At 44.5% G+C, this 20,010-nt stretch overlaps 1 protein-coding gene and 1 pseudogene across 1 annotated transcript in view; both read right to left on the reverse strand.

The window, feature by feature from the left end:
* The window catches only part of LOC125516362, a 21,854-nt gene extending 17,608 nt beyond the window's left edge, over nucleotides 1–4,246 (reverse strand). The window contains exons 1-3 of the mRNA XM_048681833.1: nucleotides 1,805–4,246; nucleotides 1,086–1,227; nucleotides 6–830 (exon numbers count right to left, since the gene is read on the reverse strand). Of these exons, the coding sequence (XP_048537790.1) occupies nucleotides 6–830; nucleotides 1,086–1,097 (837 nt within the window). The 5' untranslated portion in view covers nucleotides 1,098–1,227; nucleotides 1,805–4,246. The remainder of the gene's footprint in view (nucleotides 1–5; nucleotides 831–1,085; nucleotides 1,228–1,804) is intronic.
* A 909-nt stretch (nucleotides 4,247–5,155) lies between these two features.
* LOC125516363 lies at nucleotides 5,156–6,165 on the reverse strand (annotated as a pseudogene).
* Between the last annotated feature and the right edge of the window lie 13,845 nt (nucleotides 6,166–20,010).

The following is a 20,010-nucleotide window of genomic DNA, read 5'->3' on the forward strand; positions in this document are numbered from 1 at the left end:
CTGACTTGCCACGCTTCATTGATGTCCGTGACTTTCTGTATGATCCCATCACACATCCAATAGTTGCAAGTATGTATAGCCAAATCAAACTCAGTTTCGACATGATGGCCGCGGATGCAATTTAGTGTGAACATATACAAGAAGCATTTAACAGCTATTGCAGGGTCAATGCCATACTTGCAAACAACTTGTATAGCCTCTTCACGAAGTAGATATGACCACAACTCTTGTGTATCTCGCTCAGAGCATGAAGCTGAGAGAAGAACATCTGTTGTGTTCTTCTTCATGACCTTTTCTCTCATCTTGGAGTCGATCCGGAACCTCCCTTGGAAGGTCCATACCACCTTGCTACTCAAGTACCCGTATATGTAAAGACCAAGGTTAGCTATGTTAACCTCCTCATCCCCTCCATTCTGAAGAACCAGCAGAAACCTGCGGCCCTGTATGCTCCTCTCGATCTCTGCCGCAACCTCTGGTATTTTCGTGCGAGAGCCTTGATCAGTAATTCCACTGAAATCATCCTCCTCATCTTGCTTGTTAAACATCTCAATCACTTGACTGGGAAGCTTCAGCTGCATAGAGATTTCCCTCTGCACTGCTCTTGTGCTCTCCCACTTTGAACAGTCAATGTGGATGACATGCTCAAACAACAGTCCTGGAGGTCTTGTCTTCTTGTTTGATGCCAGATGTTGGGCTACAACTTGCAGCACCGTAGATGCCCCAAGCCCGTCCCAGCCATCAAAGTAGATGAAATTTTCTCTTCTACCAGTATCCTTGAGTTCATTGAGAATTCCTTCAACAGCCGCATCAATGGTGTCTGCCTTGATAACCTGCATGGATATGTGAAGCCACCGGTGATCACCACCAGTTCAAAGTAGCTACATACATAGTAGCAGTATATATATGAAACAAGATGTGATGGGCAAGGCTACACATTCATGCAGCAATTAACTAATTAAAGCCGTGGCATATAGAACAATTTATTTACAATAAATTTTTACCACAATCGATGCACACAGCATAGAATAATCTAAATATTTTGTAAGCTAGGCATAACGAAAAGTGATCGGTATGTGTAAACTTACCTCCGTACGCATGATGAATTGGCAAGACCGCAAGATGCTGGAATCTCTAGTCTCTAGATTAATTCTATTTCCAGGTTATCCTCGACCAGTATTCTCACTGCAAGTATCCGTCTGAATTCCTTGAGAAGTAGTGGATTATTTCCTGTAATAAAAAAGAATAAAAAAAATCCACGTGAATCCCTCGAGCAATGAATAAATGTCAATAACCTAAAATTGAGCATGGCGCCATGGCCTCACTCCTGAGCCTGCTAAAACTATATTTCTTGTGCTTCCAGAAAATTTCAAAATAATAATAATCGCACGTGTACATCATTTAGTATTGTGTGCAACAGTCAAGTTAATTGCAAAATTTTGTATTTTGGTGGCCTGTGCAAAAATAACAAAACGAGCACATAAATATGTTTTTCAGCCTCTCATGATTGTCTTTTTAGTGTAGACTCGTCTTCTCAGAAACTTTGCAAACACATAGGCTCTCATGTGAAAAGAGGAGGTAAGAGGGAGCATGTTAAAATTGCTCGATTGAAATATCTACATGAGATTGTTCTTGGAATTTTCTGAAGCTTCAAAACTCACTATTTTATTCTTGTCAAATAGCAAACACGGCACATTTGCTCGAGTGCACAAAATCTATATCCAGATAAAACTAGCTTACATAATTATGAAGAAGCAGGCATGCAGATTGAGTACAGGTGTAATTATATATGCTGAGCTTTACATACCTTGGTGAAGAAATAATTGATACTATGTAGAGATACGCAGCTACAAGAAGCCAAATAGATCATTTAGACACCACAAGAAGCTGGCTAGATAGACCGGAGAGCGGAATAGAGGACATGCTACATGCTGCAATAAAACATTTAGGGTGCCTCGTGCTTCTGTGTATGCACAAATACCTTAGACAGAATAAAAGCAAGAAGTACTATTCCTTACCTTTTGCTTTACTTTTTTGCTGTTTCTTGTGAGGATTATCTTTTGCTTTCACTAAAGACAGAAACAAATTGTATGCTTGTAGCTGGCATTGCAATTCCAGTAAGGTAGGATTCCTATATAATTATAAGGAAAAATAATGTGATGCAAGTTAGATTCAGGGATTTGACTCATATCTCTAATCCTATTTATAACTTTCATGTGCTACACAGGTTCCTATTCAAGTCCTATTGACAGTGATAACAGCTCTCTGTTTGGAGGTAATGTGAGAGGCTGACATGCTTACTTAACTAGTTAACTTACCTACACAAATCAGAAAATGCTTCATACACTACTAGAAACTTTAAGCAAAGTACCTCCATATAATATCGACACTATCTAGAATTGTGAAGCCACTCTGAATGTACTAAACATCAGCATGCAATTTTTATACATTCTGATGACTGTATCTATCACATATAGTAAGAAGTATCATATTCTCAAGTTACAACATAAGCAACCTGTTTACAGAAATATCGGAAAGAAAAAAGTGCAGAGAAAAACAGGACGATTGCCTTATGCTTTGCTAAAGACAGAAATCAACCCTTTGCTTGTGTCTAGCTAGCTGCAAGATAAAAAGATAAAGATCAAAGATTGTTAGACTGTCTGGTCAGTGTTCACTATTGGATTTTCCTGCTAGTTGAACAACTTTTGTGTCTTTCAAGACATCCCAATTGAAGAAACTCTCTAGTAGAGCATCTGAATTTGGGTTTTACTTGCATTTCCAATTTGGATGATTGGAGACATGTGCTACATGGATTCCTATACGAGTCCTAATCACAAGAGTTCCTACTCTCTTTCTCTATGGAGGTGGTGTGAGGCTAACTTGCTTAACATTTTCCTGTATAAATCAGAAAATGCTTCACACACTTCTCGAAACATTGTATGCAAACTACCTGCAACTAAAAATGGTGACCCTCGTACTCGAACATGCGAGCCTGTTACCGACTCTTGATGCACACCATCTACATATATCCTTGTTCTAAACCATCTGACCAGATTTAGTACATACAGCAAAACCCATTTTATCCTCCGAGATAGAAATTAGTACTACAATACATCAGCAAAGTGGAACAAAGAAACAGACGCACCTGAATTTCCTTCCTTTAAGGTTTACCATATATTTTAAAACATCTACTCCCTCCGTCCCATAATATAAGAGCATTTTTGACACTACACATAGTGTCAAAAACGCTCTTATATTATGGGACGGAGGGAGTAGCTTACGATGTAAACAATTGCTTTCTTAGAGGCTGAGCTGGGGCCACAATAAGAAAACATGCCTGACGCTGAAAGAGTGTAAGACAATCACTCTGAGTGTAAGTTGTTAAATTGAACAGGACAGAAGAGAATCCCTGATACTGGATTACTCCAGGAGGTAGAGTTCTGTAATCTTTTACTTTCATTTTTCTCTTTTCTAGAGATGATTATCTTTTGCTTTTGCAAAAGACAGAAAATAATAATTATTTGCAGGATATAAAGATAAAAGGTTACAAGGCTTGTCCGCTCAATGGACGATCTTGCTGCTCATTAATTGAACAACTTCGGTTAAAGTTGCATTCTAGAATGTCGGTACAACAGCAGAGGTCAGTCTCCAAGCGTCATCACCGACGAAGCGTGTGGCAGTACTCCCAAAATGTTTTAAGATCACAGTATACAGTTGAACAGTTAACTTGTAATGTGGCTGTAATTGCTTTCTTAGAGTCCAGGATGGAGCACAACAAAAATCTAGCGAATTTTCCTTGGTGAATTGGTGAGTAATTTCTGTATAGAAATAACAAAATGGTGAGGGAGGCAAGTGCTAGTAACTGAACTGGAGCCCAATAGATCTGTAGCAGCAGCTAGAACAGCGAACACCTCACTTCTGTGGCATTGTGTTCTGGGTAAAAGATTCCTACTTACCGGAGGGACAGAGGTTTCCTGCTGGCCTTGGTCCTCCCTGCGGAGCAGAGGAGAGGCCCGCCCTAAGTGGAGCGTCGGCCGGCGCCCGTGCCGGCCCGGCCGCTTGGTCGCCATTTCTGGGGATTGGTTCAGCTCAGAGGCGAGTCTTGTACTACTTGCTTATGGGGGCTGCCGGGATGCGGCGCCGCCGGCCGCCGGCAGAGAGGGACGCCGGAGTGCGCTGACGCCCGTGGCCCTGACCGGACGACCGTCTTCTTTTTTTTTCAGAAGAGGACGACCGTCTCTTGAGGGTGGACATGGCGCAGGAGCACGGCCCGGCATGGTTCAGCCCACCGTTCGCTCCCAACATTCTATTGGTTGTTGATGGCCCAGCCCAAGCATACCGAGGTATACAAGTTTGTCTCAAAAAAGAAATACTACAAGTGATTCTCAAAAAAAAAAAGCTAGTGATGGAAAATTTTATAGCCAAACTATAACCGTTGCACAAATCACACACAAAATCTTCACCATCATCATTTTTTTTACAAATCACATTCAGTCCGTAGCTGACTGTGCATACCACAACGTATTAAACAATAACCCACATTACAAAATCATCACCATCATCTTTTACTCTTACAAAATTACACACTCATGTACCATACCATAGTTGGAAATCCATACCAATTCAAAGAGAACACACTCACACATAGAGACGGAGCACGAGAGTGACGTGAGCACTCAGGAGCTCATGCTACGCAAGCTGAATGCCAACACTCCTATTTATTTGAGGTAATAGCAGTGCAGGTCCTGAAACTTGTCTTGCATGTGATGTTTTGGTCCTCAAACTTGCAAAAGTGGATTATTTGGTCCTCCAACTTGTCCTCAAGGTGCACATTTGGTTGCGAGCCAATCATGAGCAGCCAAGTGGAGCCAACTGGACCAAGCCGGTCAGTGCCGCACTTTTGCATTTAGCTCCCTCTCGTTTATCGATTTCAGCTCGTGGGGAAATCATCTTGATGCCAACCAAAACAAGCAAAACAATTACACCACTAACTAATCCATCGGTAATCGCCTACAGGCTAATACTATAGTACCAGCTTAGTGCTACTACGACTGTACAAGCATCTGAACTATCAACTATCATCCTCCATCTACGTACATCAGTGGACAGTGGTCGCCATTGACGGGAGCAGAGCAGCTTCCTCTGTTTGCTGCCGTCGCTACTCGGACCAGAGGCCGTGGCTGTCGAGGACGCGGACGCCGAAGAAGGTGAGGTAGATGACGATGAGGCCCACCCCGTGCACCTGGTCGAGCCGCATGCCCCTCGCCGGCACCACCACCAGCACCCACTCCAGCCCGGTGCACAGCAACTCCACCGTCTCGTACACCGCTGCGTCCGCCGGGAGCGTGAACGGCGCCAGGTACTCTGCGCCCGCTGCCAGCGTCAGTGAAAGCCTCAGCCCCACCACCGTGTTGAACTGCGGCCCGGCGCAGCAGGATGACACGGCCATCTGCGCGCCATCGTGGCCCCTGTGCGTCGCCACCGCCACGTTGGAGACTAGGTCGCCCAACGAGTCTCCGCATGCCAGCACCGTCGCGCCCACCATGTACGGTACCCGATGGCCACCAGGAGCGCCACCAGTTCGCGCGCCGGGGTGTATGCCCAGAGCCCCAGAGTACGCTCATCAGGAACCCCACCGTCAGCCACGGCACGCGGGCGCCCGTGGGGAGGGGACGCGTCGTCCGTTGTGGCCGCGGCGAGGGCCGCGAGGAGGAGGCCAAGGACGCTGCCGGCGAGGACGATCGCGTGGTCGTCGCTGTTGTGGTGGCGGCGTGGCGCGAGGATGATTTCGCCAGGTTGTGCGTCGTGGCGAGGAGCACGGGCGCCGGCGCGGCCAAGGCCACGGCGCAGGGCCGAGACCAGCGGTGCGCGGTGATGTCCGGGATGGTGAGGCGGCACGGGAGGTACAACGGCATGCGGAGATCGCACACGAGGTAATGCAGGCAGGCTGCTGTCGTGGAGCCTACGCGATCTTCTTCTGTTTTGCAACGTGCAAATTAAAGCAGGCAGCGTTGCAGCAACAAGGGGTACGCCTTCGTCAACCTCACGACGGCACCGTGAGCCGTTGGTCTTTGCAGGGCAGGCAGAGGCTGGTGAGGCACTTCAGCCGCTCCACCTTCGCGTGCCACACCGATGAGTACCTCCCGGCCGTCTTCTTGCCGCCACGCGATGGTGCCACCGTCCCGCCCCCAGCCGAGCCTAGGCACCTCGGCCGACGTGTCCCTCCGCGCGTCCCCGCCGTCGAGCAGATGGCATGGGTGCGTCGAGGCGAGGCTACAGAGAGCTAGCTATCCACTCCAGCAAAGGTATCCCATGGGTTAATTTTGATAAACAGAAAGGGGCTAAATGCAAAAACTGCGGTGCTGACCGGCTCGGCCCAGCTGGCTTCACTTGGCTGTTGTTGATTAGCCCAGGACCAAATGTGCACCTTGAGAACAAGTTTCAGGACCAAATAATCCACTTTTTTAAGTTTAAGGATCAAACTATCGCATGAAGGACAAGTTCAAGGACCTGCGGTGCTATTATCCCTATTTATTTCTCATTTCCTGGAAAAATTGTACCATCCTTCAAGCCATCTATGACCCTTTTTCAAAAAGGGGGGTTCGCCCCAGCCTCTGCATCAAAACGATGCATTTGGCCTTGATTATTAATAAGCAAAAGGGCTAACACAAGTCTTAACTAAATAACAAAAAAGGCTCACGAAGAGCAAAACAGTAATAGAACAGCCACAACCGGCTGGCATAAAAAAAATAGAAACACTAAATGTCTATCCTATTACATGACCGTCATCCAAACCGGTTGAAAATATCCCATGCTACCATCTCCCATCGGGTAGATCCAGTAACCAAACGCTTCCTAGCCTCCGTCGGAGTGAGTAGCGACCACATACGGATCAACGCAGTGGCTCTAAAGATAACCTGCAGAAAAATAAATATGTGTTGTTCTGTTAAAGACCAAATCATTTCTGCAGTTCCAAACTGCCCATAATAAAGCATATACTCCTACACGAATGTGTCTCGCTGTGTCGAAATCTATCCCATCAAGCCACGTCCCAAATAACGTGGTGATAGAATTCAGAGGAGTAATGTTAAATGCTATGTTAATCGTCCTCCACATAATTTTTGCCAGAGGGCAATCAAGAAAGAGGTGTTTGATTGATTCATGTTGGTCGCAAAAGCTACATCTTGTGGAACCTGTTCAATTGCGTTTTGCCAAATTGTCCTTAGTTAAGATAACTTGTTTATGTACAAACCACATAAACACTTTGATTTTCAAAGGTACTTTGACTTTCCAAACATGTTTCGTTCGGGGAATCGCGCTAGAGTTGATAACATCCAAGTACATGGATTTAACCAAAAACTCTCCATTCTCAGTTAGTTTCCAGCACAACTGATCGGTCTGTTGAGACAACTGAACATCCATCAATCTTCTCACAAAATTGAGCCAGGCTTCCCAACGGTTTCCTACTAGTGTCCTCCGAAATTGAATGTTGAGCGGAGTAGACTGCAGTACTGTTGCAACGTAAGCATCTCTATGCTGAACAATGCTATACAGAGAAGGATATTGGAGTGCCAGGGGCGTCTCCCCTGGCCATGTATCCTCCCAGAATCTCGTAGCGGTACCGTTTCCAACTATGAATCTTGTCCTATTGAAAAAGAGAGATTTAACTCTCATCAATCCTTTTCAAAAAGGCGAGTCAGATGGCCTCACTGTCACCTGGGACAAGGTTCTAGAGTGAAGGTACTTGTTACGCAAGATCTGAGCACAAGTGGCCTCCGTCTCAACAGAAATCTTAAACAACCACTTGCTAAGAAGACATCTGTTCCTCACCTCCAGGTTTTCAACACCTAGACCCCCTTGGTCTTTCGGCCTACAAATTATATCCCATTTAGCAAGTCTGTACTTTCGTTTTAACTCATCACTCTGCCAGAAAAAACATGATCGATAAAAATCTAGTCTCTTCCGGACTCCGACAGGAACCTCAAAAAAGGAGAGGAGAAACATGGGCATGCTCGTGAGGACCAAATTAATAAGAATTAGTCGGCCTCGGTATGACATCAGCTTGCCTTTCCAGCAGCTCAGTTTCTTTTCAAATCGATCCTCAATGCACTTCCATTCTCTGTTGGTCAGCTTACGATGGTGAATTGGTATACCTAAATAAGTTAAAGGTAAAGCCCCCAATTCACACCCGAACAATTGTTTGTACGCATCTTGGTCATCATTAGCTCTTCCAAAATAGAACAATTCGCTCTTGTGGAAGTTAATCTTTAACCCGGTCAATTGTTTGAATATGCATAACACCAGCTTCATGAAGGAAATATGCCCTAGAGGCAATAATAAAGTTATTATTTATTTCCTTATATCATGATAAATGTTTATTATTCATGCTAGAATTGTATTAACCGGAAACATAATACATGTGTGAATATATAGACAAACAGAGTGTCACTAGTATGCCTCTACTTGACTAGCTCGTTAATCAAAGATGGTTAAGTTTCCTAACCATGAACAAAGAGTTGTTATTTGATTAACGGGATCACATCATTAGGTGAATGATCTGATTGACATGACCCATTCCATTAGCTTCGCACCCGATCGTTTAGTATGTTGCTATTGCTTTCTTCATGACTTATACATGTTCCTATGACTATGAGATTATGCAACTCCCGTTTGCCGGAGGAACACTTTGTGTGCTACCAAACGTCACAATGTAAATGGGTGATTATAAAGGTGCTCTACAGGTGTCTCCAAAGGTAGATGTTGGGTTGGCGTATTTCGAGATTAGGATTTGTCACTCCGATTGTCGGAGAGGTATCTCTGGGCCCTCTCGGTAATGCACATCACATAAGCCTTGCAAGCATTACAACTAATGAGTTAGTTGCGAGATGATGTATTACAGAACGAGTAAATAGACTTGCCAGTAACGAGATTGAACTAGGTATTGGATACCGACGATCGAATCTCGGGCAAGTAACATACCGATGACAAAGGGAACAACGTATGTTGTTATGCGGTCTGACCGATAAAGATCTTCGTAGAATATGTAGGAGCCAATATGGGCATCCAGGGCCCGCTATTGGTTATTGACCGGAGATTTGTCTCAGTCATGTCTACATTGTTCTCGAACCGTAGGGTCCGCACGCTTAACGTTACGATGACAGTTATTATGAGTTTATGCATTTTGATGTACCGAAGTTAGTTCGGAGTCCCGGATGTGATCACGGACATGACGAGGAGTCTCGAAATGGTCGAGACATAAAGATTGATATATTGGACGACTATATTCAGACACCGGAAGCGTTCCGAGAAAGTTTCGGATAAAACCTGAGCACCGGGGGGGTTACCGGAACCCCCCAGGGGGTTACCGGAACCCCCCGGGGGGTTAATGGGCCTCATGGGCCTAAAGTGGAGAAGAGGAAGGGGCTGCCAGGGCAGGCCGCGCGCCCCCTCTCCCCCTAGTCCGAATTGGACAAGGAGGGAGGGGCAGCGCCCCCCCTTTCCTTCCCTCCTTCCCTCTCTCCTACTTGGACAAGGAAAGGGAGGGGAGTCCTACTCCCGGTAGGAGTAGGACTCCTCCTGCGCGCCTCCTCTAGGGCCGGCCGCAACCCCCCTTGGATCCTTTATATACGGAGGCAGGGGGGCACCCTAGGAGACAGAAGTTGATCTTCGTGATCGTTCCTTAGCCGTGTGCGGTGCCCCCCTCCACCATATTCCACCTCGGTCATATCGTTGCAGTGCTTAGGCGAAGCCCTGCGCCGGTAGAACATCATCATCGTCACCACGCCGTCGTGCTGACGGAACTCTTCGCCGATGCCTTGCTGGATCGGAGCCCGGGGAACGTCATCGAGCTGTACGTGTGCTAAGAACTCGGAGGTGCCGGAGTAACGGTGCTTGAATCGGTCGGATCGGGAAGACGTACGACTACTTCCTCTACGTTGTGTCAACGCTTCCGTTGTCGATCTACAAGGGTACGTAGATCATACTCTCTCCTCTCGTTGCTATGCATCACCATGATCTTGCGTGTGAGTAGGAAACTTTTTGAAATTACTATGTTCCCCAACAGTGGCATCCGAGCCTAGGTTTTATGGTTTGATGTTATTTGCACGAGTAGAACACAACTGAGTTGTGGGCGATATAAGTCATACTGCTTACCAGCATGTCATACTTTGGTTCGGCGGTATTGTTGGACGAAGCGGTCCGGACCAACATTACGCGTACGCTTACGCGAGACCGGTTCTCCCGACGTGCTTTGCACAGAGGTGGCTTGCGGGTGACAGTTTCTCCAACTTTAGTTGAACCGAGTGTGGCTACGCCCGGTCCTTGCGAAGGTTAAAACAACACCAACTTGACAAACTATCGTTGTGGTTTTGATGCGTAGGTAAGATTGGTTCTTGCTTAAGCCCGTAGCAGCCACGTAAAACTTGCAACAACAAAGTAGAGGACGTCTAACTTGTTTTTGCAGGGCATGTTGTGATGTGATATGGTCAAGACATGATGCTAAATTTTATTGTATGAGATGATCATGTTTTGTAACCGAGTTATCGGCAACTGGCAGGAGCCATATGGTTGTCGCTTTATTGTATGCAATGCAATCGCGATGTAATGCTTTACTTTATCACTAAACGGTAGCGATAGTCGTAGAAGCATAAGATTGGCGAGACGACAACGATGCTACGATGGAGATCAAGGTGTCGCGCCGGTGACGATGGTGGTCATGACGGTGCTTCGGAGATGGAGATCACAAGCACAAGATGATGATGGCCATATCATATCACTTATATTGATTGCATGTGATGTTTATCCTTTTATGCATCTTATCTTGCTTTGATTGACGGTAGCATTATAAGATGATCTCTCACTAATTATCAAGAAGTGTTCTCCCTGAGTATGCACCGTTGCCAAAGTTCGTCTTGCCCAGACACCACGTGATGATCGGGTGTGATAAGCTCTACGTCCATCTACAACGGGTGCAAGCCAGTTTTGCACACGTAGAATACTCGGGTTATACTTGACGAGCCTAGCATATGCAGATATGGCCTCGGAACACGGAGACCGAAAGGTCGAGCGTGAATCATATAGTAGATATGATCAACATAATGATGTTCACCATTGAAGACTAATCCATTTCACGTGATGATCGGACATGGTTTAGTTGATTTGGATCACGTGATCACTTAGAGGATTAGAGGGATGTCTATCTAAGTGGGAGTTCTTAAGTAATATGATTAATTGAACTTTAATTTATCATGAACTTAGTCCTGGTAGTATTAGCATATCTATGTTGTAGATCAATAGCTCGCGTTGTTGCTTTCATATGTTTATTTTGATATGTTCCTAGAGAAAAATTGTGTTGAAAGATGTTAGTAGCAATGATGCGGATTGGATCCGTGATCTGAGGTTTATCCTCATTGCCGCACAAAAGAATTATGTCCTTGATGCACCGCTAGGTGACAGACCTATTGCAGGAGCAGATGCAGACGTTATGAACTTTTGGCTAGCTCAATATGATTACTACTTGATAGTTTAGTGCACCATGCTTAACGGCTTAGAATCGGGACTTCAAAGACGTTTTGAACTTCATGGACCATATGAGATGTTCCAGGAGTTGAAGTTAATATTTCAAGCAAATACCCGAGTTGAGAGATATGAAGTCTCCAACAAGTTCTATAGCTAAAAGATGGAGGAGAATCGCTCAACTAGTGAGCATGTGCTCAGATTGTCTGGGTACTACAATCGCTTGAATCAAGTGGACGTTAATCTTCCAGATAAGATAGTGATTGACAGAATTCTCTAGTCACCATCACCAAGTTAGTAGAACTTCGTGATAAACTATGATATGCAAGGGATAACGGAAACGATTCCCAAGCTCTTCGTAATGCGGAGATTGACGAAGGTAGAAATCGAGAAAAACATCAAGTGTTGATGGTTAACAAGACCACTAGTTTCAAGAAAAGGGCAAAGGAAAGAAGGGGAACTTCAAGAAGAACAGCAAGCAAGTTGCTGCTCAAGTGAAGAAGCCCAAGTCTGGTCCTAAGCCTAAGACTAAGTGCTTCTACTGCAAAGGAACTGGTCACTGGAAGCGGAACTACCCCAAGTGATTGGCGGATAAGAAGTATGGCAAAGTGAACATAAGTATATTTGATATACATGTTATTGATGTGTACTTTACTAGTGTTTATAGCAACCCCTCAGTATTTAATGCTAGTTCAGTTGCTAAGAGTAGTAACTCGAAACGGGAGTTGCAGAATGAACAGAGACTAGTTAAGGGTGAAGTGACGATGTGTGTTGGAAGTGGTTCCAAGATTGATATGATCATCATCACACACTCCCTATAATTTCGGGATTAGTGTTGAACCTAAATAAGTGTTATTTGGTGTTTGCGTTGAGCATGAATATGATTTGATCATGTTTATTGTAATACGGTTATTCATTTAAGTAAAAGAATAAATTGTTGTTCTGTTTACATGAATAAAACCTTATATGGTTACACATCCAATGAAAATAGTTCATTGGATCTTGATCTTAGTGATACACATATTCATAATATTGAAACCAAAATATGTAAAGTTAATAATGATAGTGCAACTTATTTGTGGCACTGCCGTTTAGGTCATATTGGTGTAAAGCGCATGAAGAAGCTCCATGCTGATGGGATTTTGGAATCACTTGATGCTTGCGAACCATGCCTTATGGGCAAGATGACTAAAACGCCGTTCTCCGGAACAATGAAGCAAGCAACAGATTTGTTGGAAATCATACATACTGATGTATGTGGTCCGATGAATATTAAGGCTTACAGCAGGTATCATTATTTTCTGACCTTCACAAGATGATTTGAGCAGATATGGGGATATCTACTTGATGAAACATAAGTCTGAAACATTTGAACAGTTCAAAGAATTTTAGAGTGAAGTGGAAAATCATCGTGACAAGAAAATAAAAGTTTCTACGATATGATCGCAGAGGTAAAATATTTGAGTTACGAGTTTGGTCTTCAGTTAAAACAATGTGAAATAATTTCACTACTCACGCCACCTGAAACACCACATCATAATGGTGTGTCCGAACGTCATAACTGTACTTTATTGGATATAGTGCAATCTATGATGTATCTTACTGATCTACCACTATCGTTTTGGGGTTATGCATTAGAGACAGCTGCATTCACGTTAAATAGGGCACCATCAAAATCCGTTGAGACGACGCCTTATGAACTGTGGTTTGGCAAGAAACCAAAGTTGTCGTTTCTTAAAGTTTGGGGTTGTGATGCTTATGTGAAATTTTTTTCATCCTGATAAGCTCAAACCCAAATCGGAAAAGTGCATCTTCATAGGATACCCTAAAGAAAATGTTGGGAACACCTTCTATCACAGATCCGAAGGCAAAATATTCGTTGCTGAGAATGGATCCTTTCCAGAGAAGGAGTTTCTCTTGAAAGAAGTGAGTGGGAGGAAAGTAGAAAAATTGATAAGGTAATTGTACCTTCTCCCTTATTGGAAAGTAGTTCATCACAGAAATCTGTTCTTGTGACTACTACACCAATTAGTGAGGAAGCTAATGATGATGATCATGTAACTTCAGATCAAGTTACTACCGAATCTCGTAGGTAAACCAGAGTGAGATTCGCACCAGTGTGGTACGGTAGTCCTATTCTGGAAGTCATGTTACTAGACCATGACGAACTTGCGAACTAGGAGGAAGCGATGATGAGCCCAGATTCCGCGAAATGGTTTGAGGCCATGAAATCTGAGATATGATCCATGTATAAGAACAAAGTATGGACTTTGATGGATTTGCCCGTTGATCGGCAAGCCATAGAGAATAAATGGATCTTCAAGAGGAAGACGGACGCTGATAGTAGTGTTATTATCTACAAAGCTAGAATTGTCGCAAAAAGGTTTTCGACAAGTTCAAGGTGTTGACTACGATGAGATTTTCTCACTCGTATATATGCTTAAGTCTGTCCGAATCATGTTAGCAATTGCCGCATTTTATGAAATCTGGCAAATGGATAAACAAAACTGCATTCCTTAATGGATTTCTTAAAGAAGAGTTGTATATGATGCAACCAGAAGGTTTTGTCAATCCTAAAAGTGTTAACAAAATATGCAAGCTCGAACGATCCATCTATGGACTGGTGCAAGCATCTCGGAGTTGGAATATACGCTTTGATAAGTTGATCAAAGCATATAGTTTTATACAGACTTACGGTGAAGCCTGTATTTACAAGAAAGTGAGTGGGAGCACTACAACATTTCTGATAAGTATATGTGAACAACATATTGTTGATCGGAAATAATGTATAATTTTCTGGAAAGCATAAAGGAATTTTTGAAAGGAATTTTTCAAAGAAAGACCTCGGTAAAGCTGCTTACATATTGAGCATCAAGATCAATAGAGATAGATCAAGACGCTTGATAAGTTTTTTCAATGAGTACATATCTTGACAAGATTTTGAAGTAGTTCAAAATGGAACAGTCAAAGAAAGAGTTCTTGCCTGTGTTGCAAGGTGTGAAATTGAGTAAGACTCAAAGCCCGACCACGGCAGAAGATAGAAATAGAATGAAAGTCATTCCCTATGCCTCATACATAGGTTCTATAAAGTATGCCATGCTGTGTACCAGATCTATTGTATACCCTACACTGTGTTAAGCAAGGGAGTACAATACACTAGTAGAAAAAGGGTCAAACGTGAAGCACATTAGTGCCGGTTTGTATTTGAGCCGGTACTAATGGTACCATTAGTGCCGGTTCGAACGGATTTGCATTAATGCCGGTTCGTGTTGAACCTTTAGAACCGGTTCATGGCACGAACCGGTACTAAAGGGGTGGTGGCTGGCTGGCGTCAGGCCGGGGCCCCACGATCACCTTTAGTACCGGTTCATGGCACGAACCGGTACTAAAGGTCTAACCTTTAGTACCGGTTCGTGCCATGAACCGGTACTAAAGGGGTCTGACCTATAGTACCGGTTGGAGACACAAACCGGCACTATAGGGCAATTTTCAAACTTGAAAAAATCATAACTAAATCATCCTAATTCATAAAAATACATATAATATATCAAAATTTGCAGATCAAAATTTGCATCCAGGTTCCGCTATTGGTTATTGACCGGAGACGTGTCTCGGTCATGTCTACATTGTTCTCGAACCCGTAGGGTCCGCACGCTTAAGGTTTCGATGACAGTTGTATTATGAGTTTATGAGTTTTGATGTACCGAAGTTAGTTCGGAGTCCCGGATGTGATCACGGACATGACGAGGAGTCTCGAAATGGTCGAGACATAAAGATTGATATATTCGACGGCTATATTCGGACACCAGAAGTGTTCTGGGTGATTTCGGAGAAAACCGGAGAGCCGGAGGGTTACCGGAACCCCCCCGGGAGAAGTAATGGGCCATATGGGCCTTAGTGGAGAGAGAGGAGCAGCCAAAGGTGGGCCGCGCGTCTCCTCCCCCTGGTACGAATTGGACTAGGAGAGGGGGGCGGCGCCCCCCTTTTTCCCTCTCCCTCCCCACTTCTTTCCCCCTCCTAGTAGGAGTCCTACTCCTACTAGGAGGAGGACTCCTCCTTGGCGCGCCTATAGGGCCGGCCGGCCTCCTCCCCTTGCTCCTTTATATACGGGGGCAGGGGGCACCCCTAGACACACAAGTTGATCCACGTGATCATATTCTTAGCCGTGTGCGGTGCCCCCTTCCACCATAGTCCTCGATAATATTGTAGCGGTGTTTAGGCGAAGCCCTGCGACGGTACTGCATCAAGATCGTCACCACACTGTCGTGCTGACGGAACTCTTCCCCGACACTTTGCTGGATCAGAGTCCGGGGATCGTCATCGAGCTGAACGTGTGCTAGAACTCGGAGGTGCCGTAGTTTCGGTGCTTGATCGGTCGGGCCGTGGAGACGTACGACTACATCAACCAAACGCTTCCGTTGTCGATCTACAAGGGTACGTAGATCACACTCTCCCCTCTCGTTGCTATGCATCACCATGATCTTGCGTGTGCGTAGGAATTTTTTTGAAATTACTACGTTCCCCAATAGGTTGAGCCCTTCTCATTGTCGCACCGGATATCAACGATTAACCACCACTTTGGTATGCTTCATGGTCCCCTTGTTCCTCTTTCATTTTTCTTATCAGAGGGAAATATAGGAACATTAGAGAGCATTAACTTTCAAAATCAACAACAGATGTAATACACAAATTTCATTTACTTGTACTAGTGCAGGACAACCAACAAATTTTGTATATGAACTTAATAGAATTTGGTTTGAGAATCCAAACACTTAATAGGATTCGGGGAAGAAATTTACAAAGCACGGATAATATCTGAACACACACACAAACATACATCGATGGAGCCATACACTACTAAACCGCCTCATCGGTGAGAAAATTCTGCGCATTTATTGATCACAACTACACAAACAAAATGCTACGAATTAGTTATCAGAAGTCGTAACATGTTCCAAATTTGATAAATAGTACTATCACAAACCAATCCGGTCCAGGCATGGTTTTTGTTCTACTTTGACAAGCAAAATAAACAAAGGTACTACCATGATCCCCAAATCTGTTGCTTGCCCTGGGCAAAATGATCCACTATAAAACATTTCCAATCAAAAAAGGAGAGGAGAAACATGGGCATGCTCGTGAGGACCAAATTAATAAGAATTAGTCGGCCTCGGTATGACATCAGCTTGCCTTTCCAGCAGCTCAGTTTCTTCTCAAATCGATCCTCAATGCACTTCTATTCTCTGTTGGTCAGCTTACGATGGTGAATTGGTATACCTAAATAAGTTAAAGGTAAAGCCCCCAATTCACACCCGAACAATTGTTTGTACGCATCTTGGTCATCATTAGCTCTTCCAAAATAGAACAATTCGCTCTTGTGGAAGTTAATCTTTAACCCGGTCAATTGTTTGAATATGCATAACACCAGCTTCATGAAGGAAATATGCCCTAGAGGCAATAATAAAGTTATTATTTATTTCCTTATATCATGATAAATGTTTATTATTCATGCTAGAATTGTATTAACCGGAAACATAATACATGTGTGAATATATAGACAAACAGAGTGTCACTAGTATGCCTCTACTTGACTAGCTCGTTAATCAAAGATGGTTAAGTTTCCTAACCATGAACAAAGAGTTGTTATTTGATTAACGGGATCACATCATTAGGTGAATGATCTGATTGACATGACCCATTCCATTAGCTTCGCACCCGATCGTTTAGTATGTTGCTATTGCTTTCTTCATGACTTATACATGTTCCTATGACTATGAGATTATGCAACTCCCGTTTGCCGGAGGAACACTTTGTGTGCTACCAAACGTCACAACGTAAATGGGTGATTATAAAGGTGCTCTACAGGTGTCTCCAAAGGTAGATGTTGGGTTGGCGTATTTCGAGATTAGGATTTGTCACTCCGATTGTCGGAGAGGTATCTCTGGGCCCTCTCGGTAATGCACATCACATAAGCCTTGCAAGCATTACAACTAATGAGTTAGTTGCGAGATGATGTATTACAGAACGAGTAAAGAGACTTGCCGGTAACGAGATTGAACTAGGTATTGGATACCGACGATCGAATCTCGGGCAAGTAACATACTGATGACAAAGGGAACAACGTATGTTGTTATGCGGTCTGACCGATAAAGATCTTCGTAGAATATGTAGGAGCCAATATGGGCATCCAGGGCCCGCTATTGGTTATTGACCGGAGATTTGTCTCAGTCATGTCTACGTTGTTCTTGAACCGTAGGGTCCGCACGCTTAACGTTACGATGACAGTTATTATGAGTTTATGCATTTTGATGTACCGAAGTTAGTTTGGAGTCCCGGATGTGATCACGGACATGACGAGGAGTCTCGAAATGGTCGAGACATAAAGATTGATATATTGGACGACTATATTCGGACACCGGAAGCGTTCCGGGGAAGTTTTGGATAAAACCGGAGCACCGGGGGGTTACCGGAACCCCCCGGGGGGTTAATGGGCCTCATGGGCCTAAAGTGGAGAAGAGGAAGGGGCTGCCCGGGCAGGCCGCGCGCCCCCTCTCCCCTTAGTCCGAATTGGACAAGGAGGGAGGGGCGGCGCCCCCCCCCTTTCCTTCTCTCCTTCCCTCTCTCCTACTTGGACAAGGAAAGGGAGGGGAGTCCTACTCCCGGTAGGAGTAGGACTCCTCCTGCGCGCCTCCTCTAGGGCCGGCCGCACCCCCCTTGGATCCTTTATATACGGAGGCAGGGGGGCACCCTAGGAGACAGAAGTTGATCTTCGTGATCGTTCCTTAGCCGTGTGCGGTGCCCCCCCTCCACCATATTCCACCTCGGTCATATCGTTGCAGTGCTTAGGCGAAGCCCTACGCCGGTAGAACAACATCATTGTCACCACGCCGTCGTGCTGACGGAACTCTTCCCCGACGCCTTGCTGGATCGGAGCCCGGGGAACGTCATCGAGCTGTACGTGTGCTAAGAACTCGGAGGTGCCGGAGTAACGGTACTTGGATCGGTCGGATCGGGAAGACGTACGACTACTTCCTCTACGTTGTGTCAACGCTTCCGTTGTCGATCTACAAGGGTACGTAGATCATACTCTCTCCTCTCGTTGCTATGCATCACCATGATCTTGCGTGTGCGTAGGAATTTTTTTGAAATTACTACGTTCCCCAACACTTCATGTTTCACGCTTTTGCCAAATCATGGTCCATGAAGATGATAGTATCATCAGCGTACTGTAGGATGGATACACCTCCGTCAACTAAGTACGGGACGAGGTCACCTACCTGGCCCACCTCCTTAGCCCTTCCTATAAGAATTGTCAACATATCGACCACTATGTTGAATAGAATAGGTGACATCGGATCTCCTTGCCTCAAGCCTTTGTGTGTTTGGAAGTAGTGACCTATATCATCATTCACTTTAATCCCAACACTCCCTTTTTGCATAAAAGAGTCTACCTAGTGTCTCCAGGTCTGATCAAAACCTTTCATACGCAAAGCCTGTTGAAGGAAGGGCCATTTGACCTTATCGTACGCTTTTGCCAAATCATGGTCCATGAAGATGATAGTATCATCAGCGTACTGTAGGATGGATACACCTCCGTCAACTAAGTACGGGACGAGGCCACCTACCTGGCCCGCCTCCTTAGCCCTTCCTATAAGAATTGTCAACATATCGACCACTATGTTGAATAGAATAGGTGACATCGGATCTCCTTGCCTCAAGCCTTTGTGTGTTTGGAAGTAGTGACCTATATCATCATTCACTTTAATCCCAACACTCCCTTTTTGCATGAAAGAGTCTACCTAGTGTCTCCAGGTCTGATCAAAACCTGTCATACGCAAAGCCTGTTGAAGGAAGGGCCATTTGACCTCTGTCTAGTTTTTTCGTGTGGATTTCATGGTGAAGATTTTGAAACTTACATTAAAAAGACAGATAGGCCTGAACTGCTCAATACGAACAACCTCTGTTTTATTAGGAATTAAAGTTAAATTTTTTTAAATGAGTGGTTCCACCACACACCAAACTTGATCCTCAATAAATGGGGAAAAACCCCTGTGCATCACCTGTCAATTCTAGGAATTGAACTCGGGTCGTTAGGCTGCACAGCCGCATGCCCAACCACTGAGCCAAGGCTTTCTTTGCTACAACCATACCTCTGTACTTGGAGTCCATTAAATTACTCGTATGTGGTTGGACTTGTAGCCTTGCACTAGTTTGTCCCTGCTTATGTTGCTGCAGGGATTGATCAGTATGTGGATGTGCAAATGGTGCCTCTCCTCCGTAGAGGCCAAATTGATGAAAAGAAGAAATCAATCCTTTGCTTCTACTCGTTCGCTAGCTGCAGGAATAAGATGGAGACAAAAAAATTACAAAGCTGCAGGATCACGAGCCACTAATTTAACAACGTTCTCGTCTTCTGAGTGAGCCCAATCGAGGAGCATCCTGATTCTGGGTTGCACAAAGCCGTACTAAAACACCAAGAAATGGAATTGTATACACGTA

This window comes from Triticum urartu, chromosome 6, assembly GCF_003073215.2.
Source record: "Triticum urartu cultivar G1812 chromosome 6, Tu2.1, whole genome shotgun sequence".
NCBI lineage: Eukaryota > Viridiplantae > Streptophyta > Magnoliopsida > Poales > Poaceae > Triticum > Triticum urartu.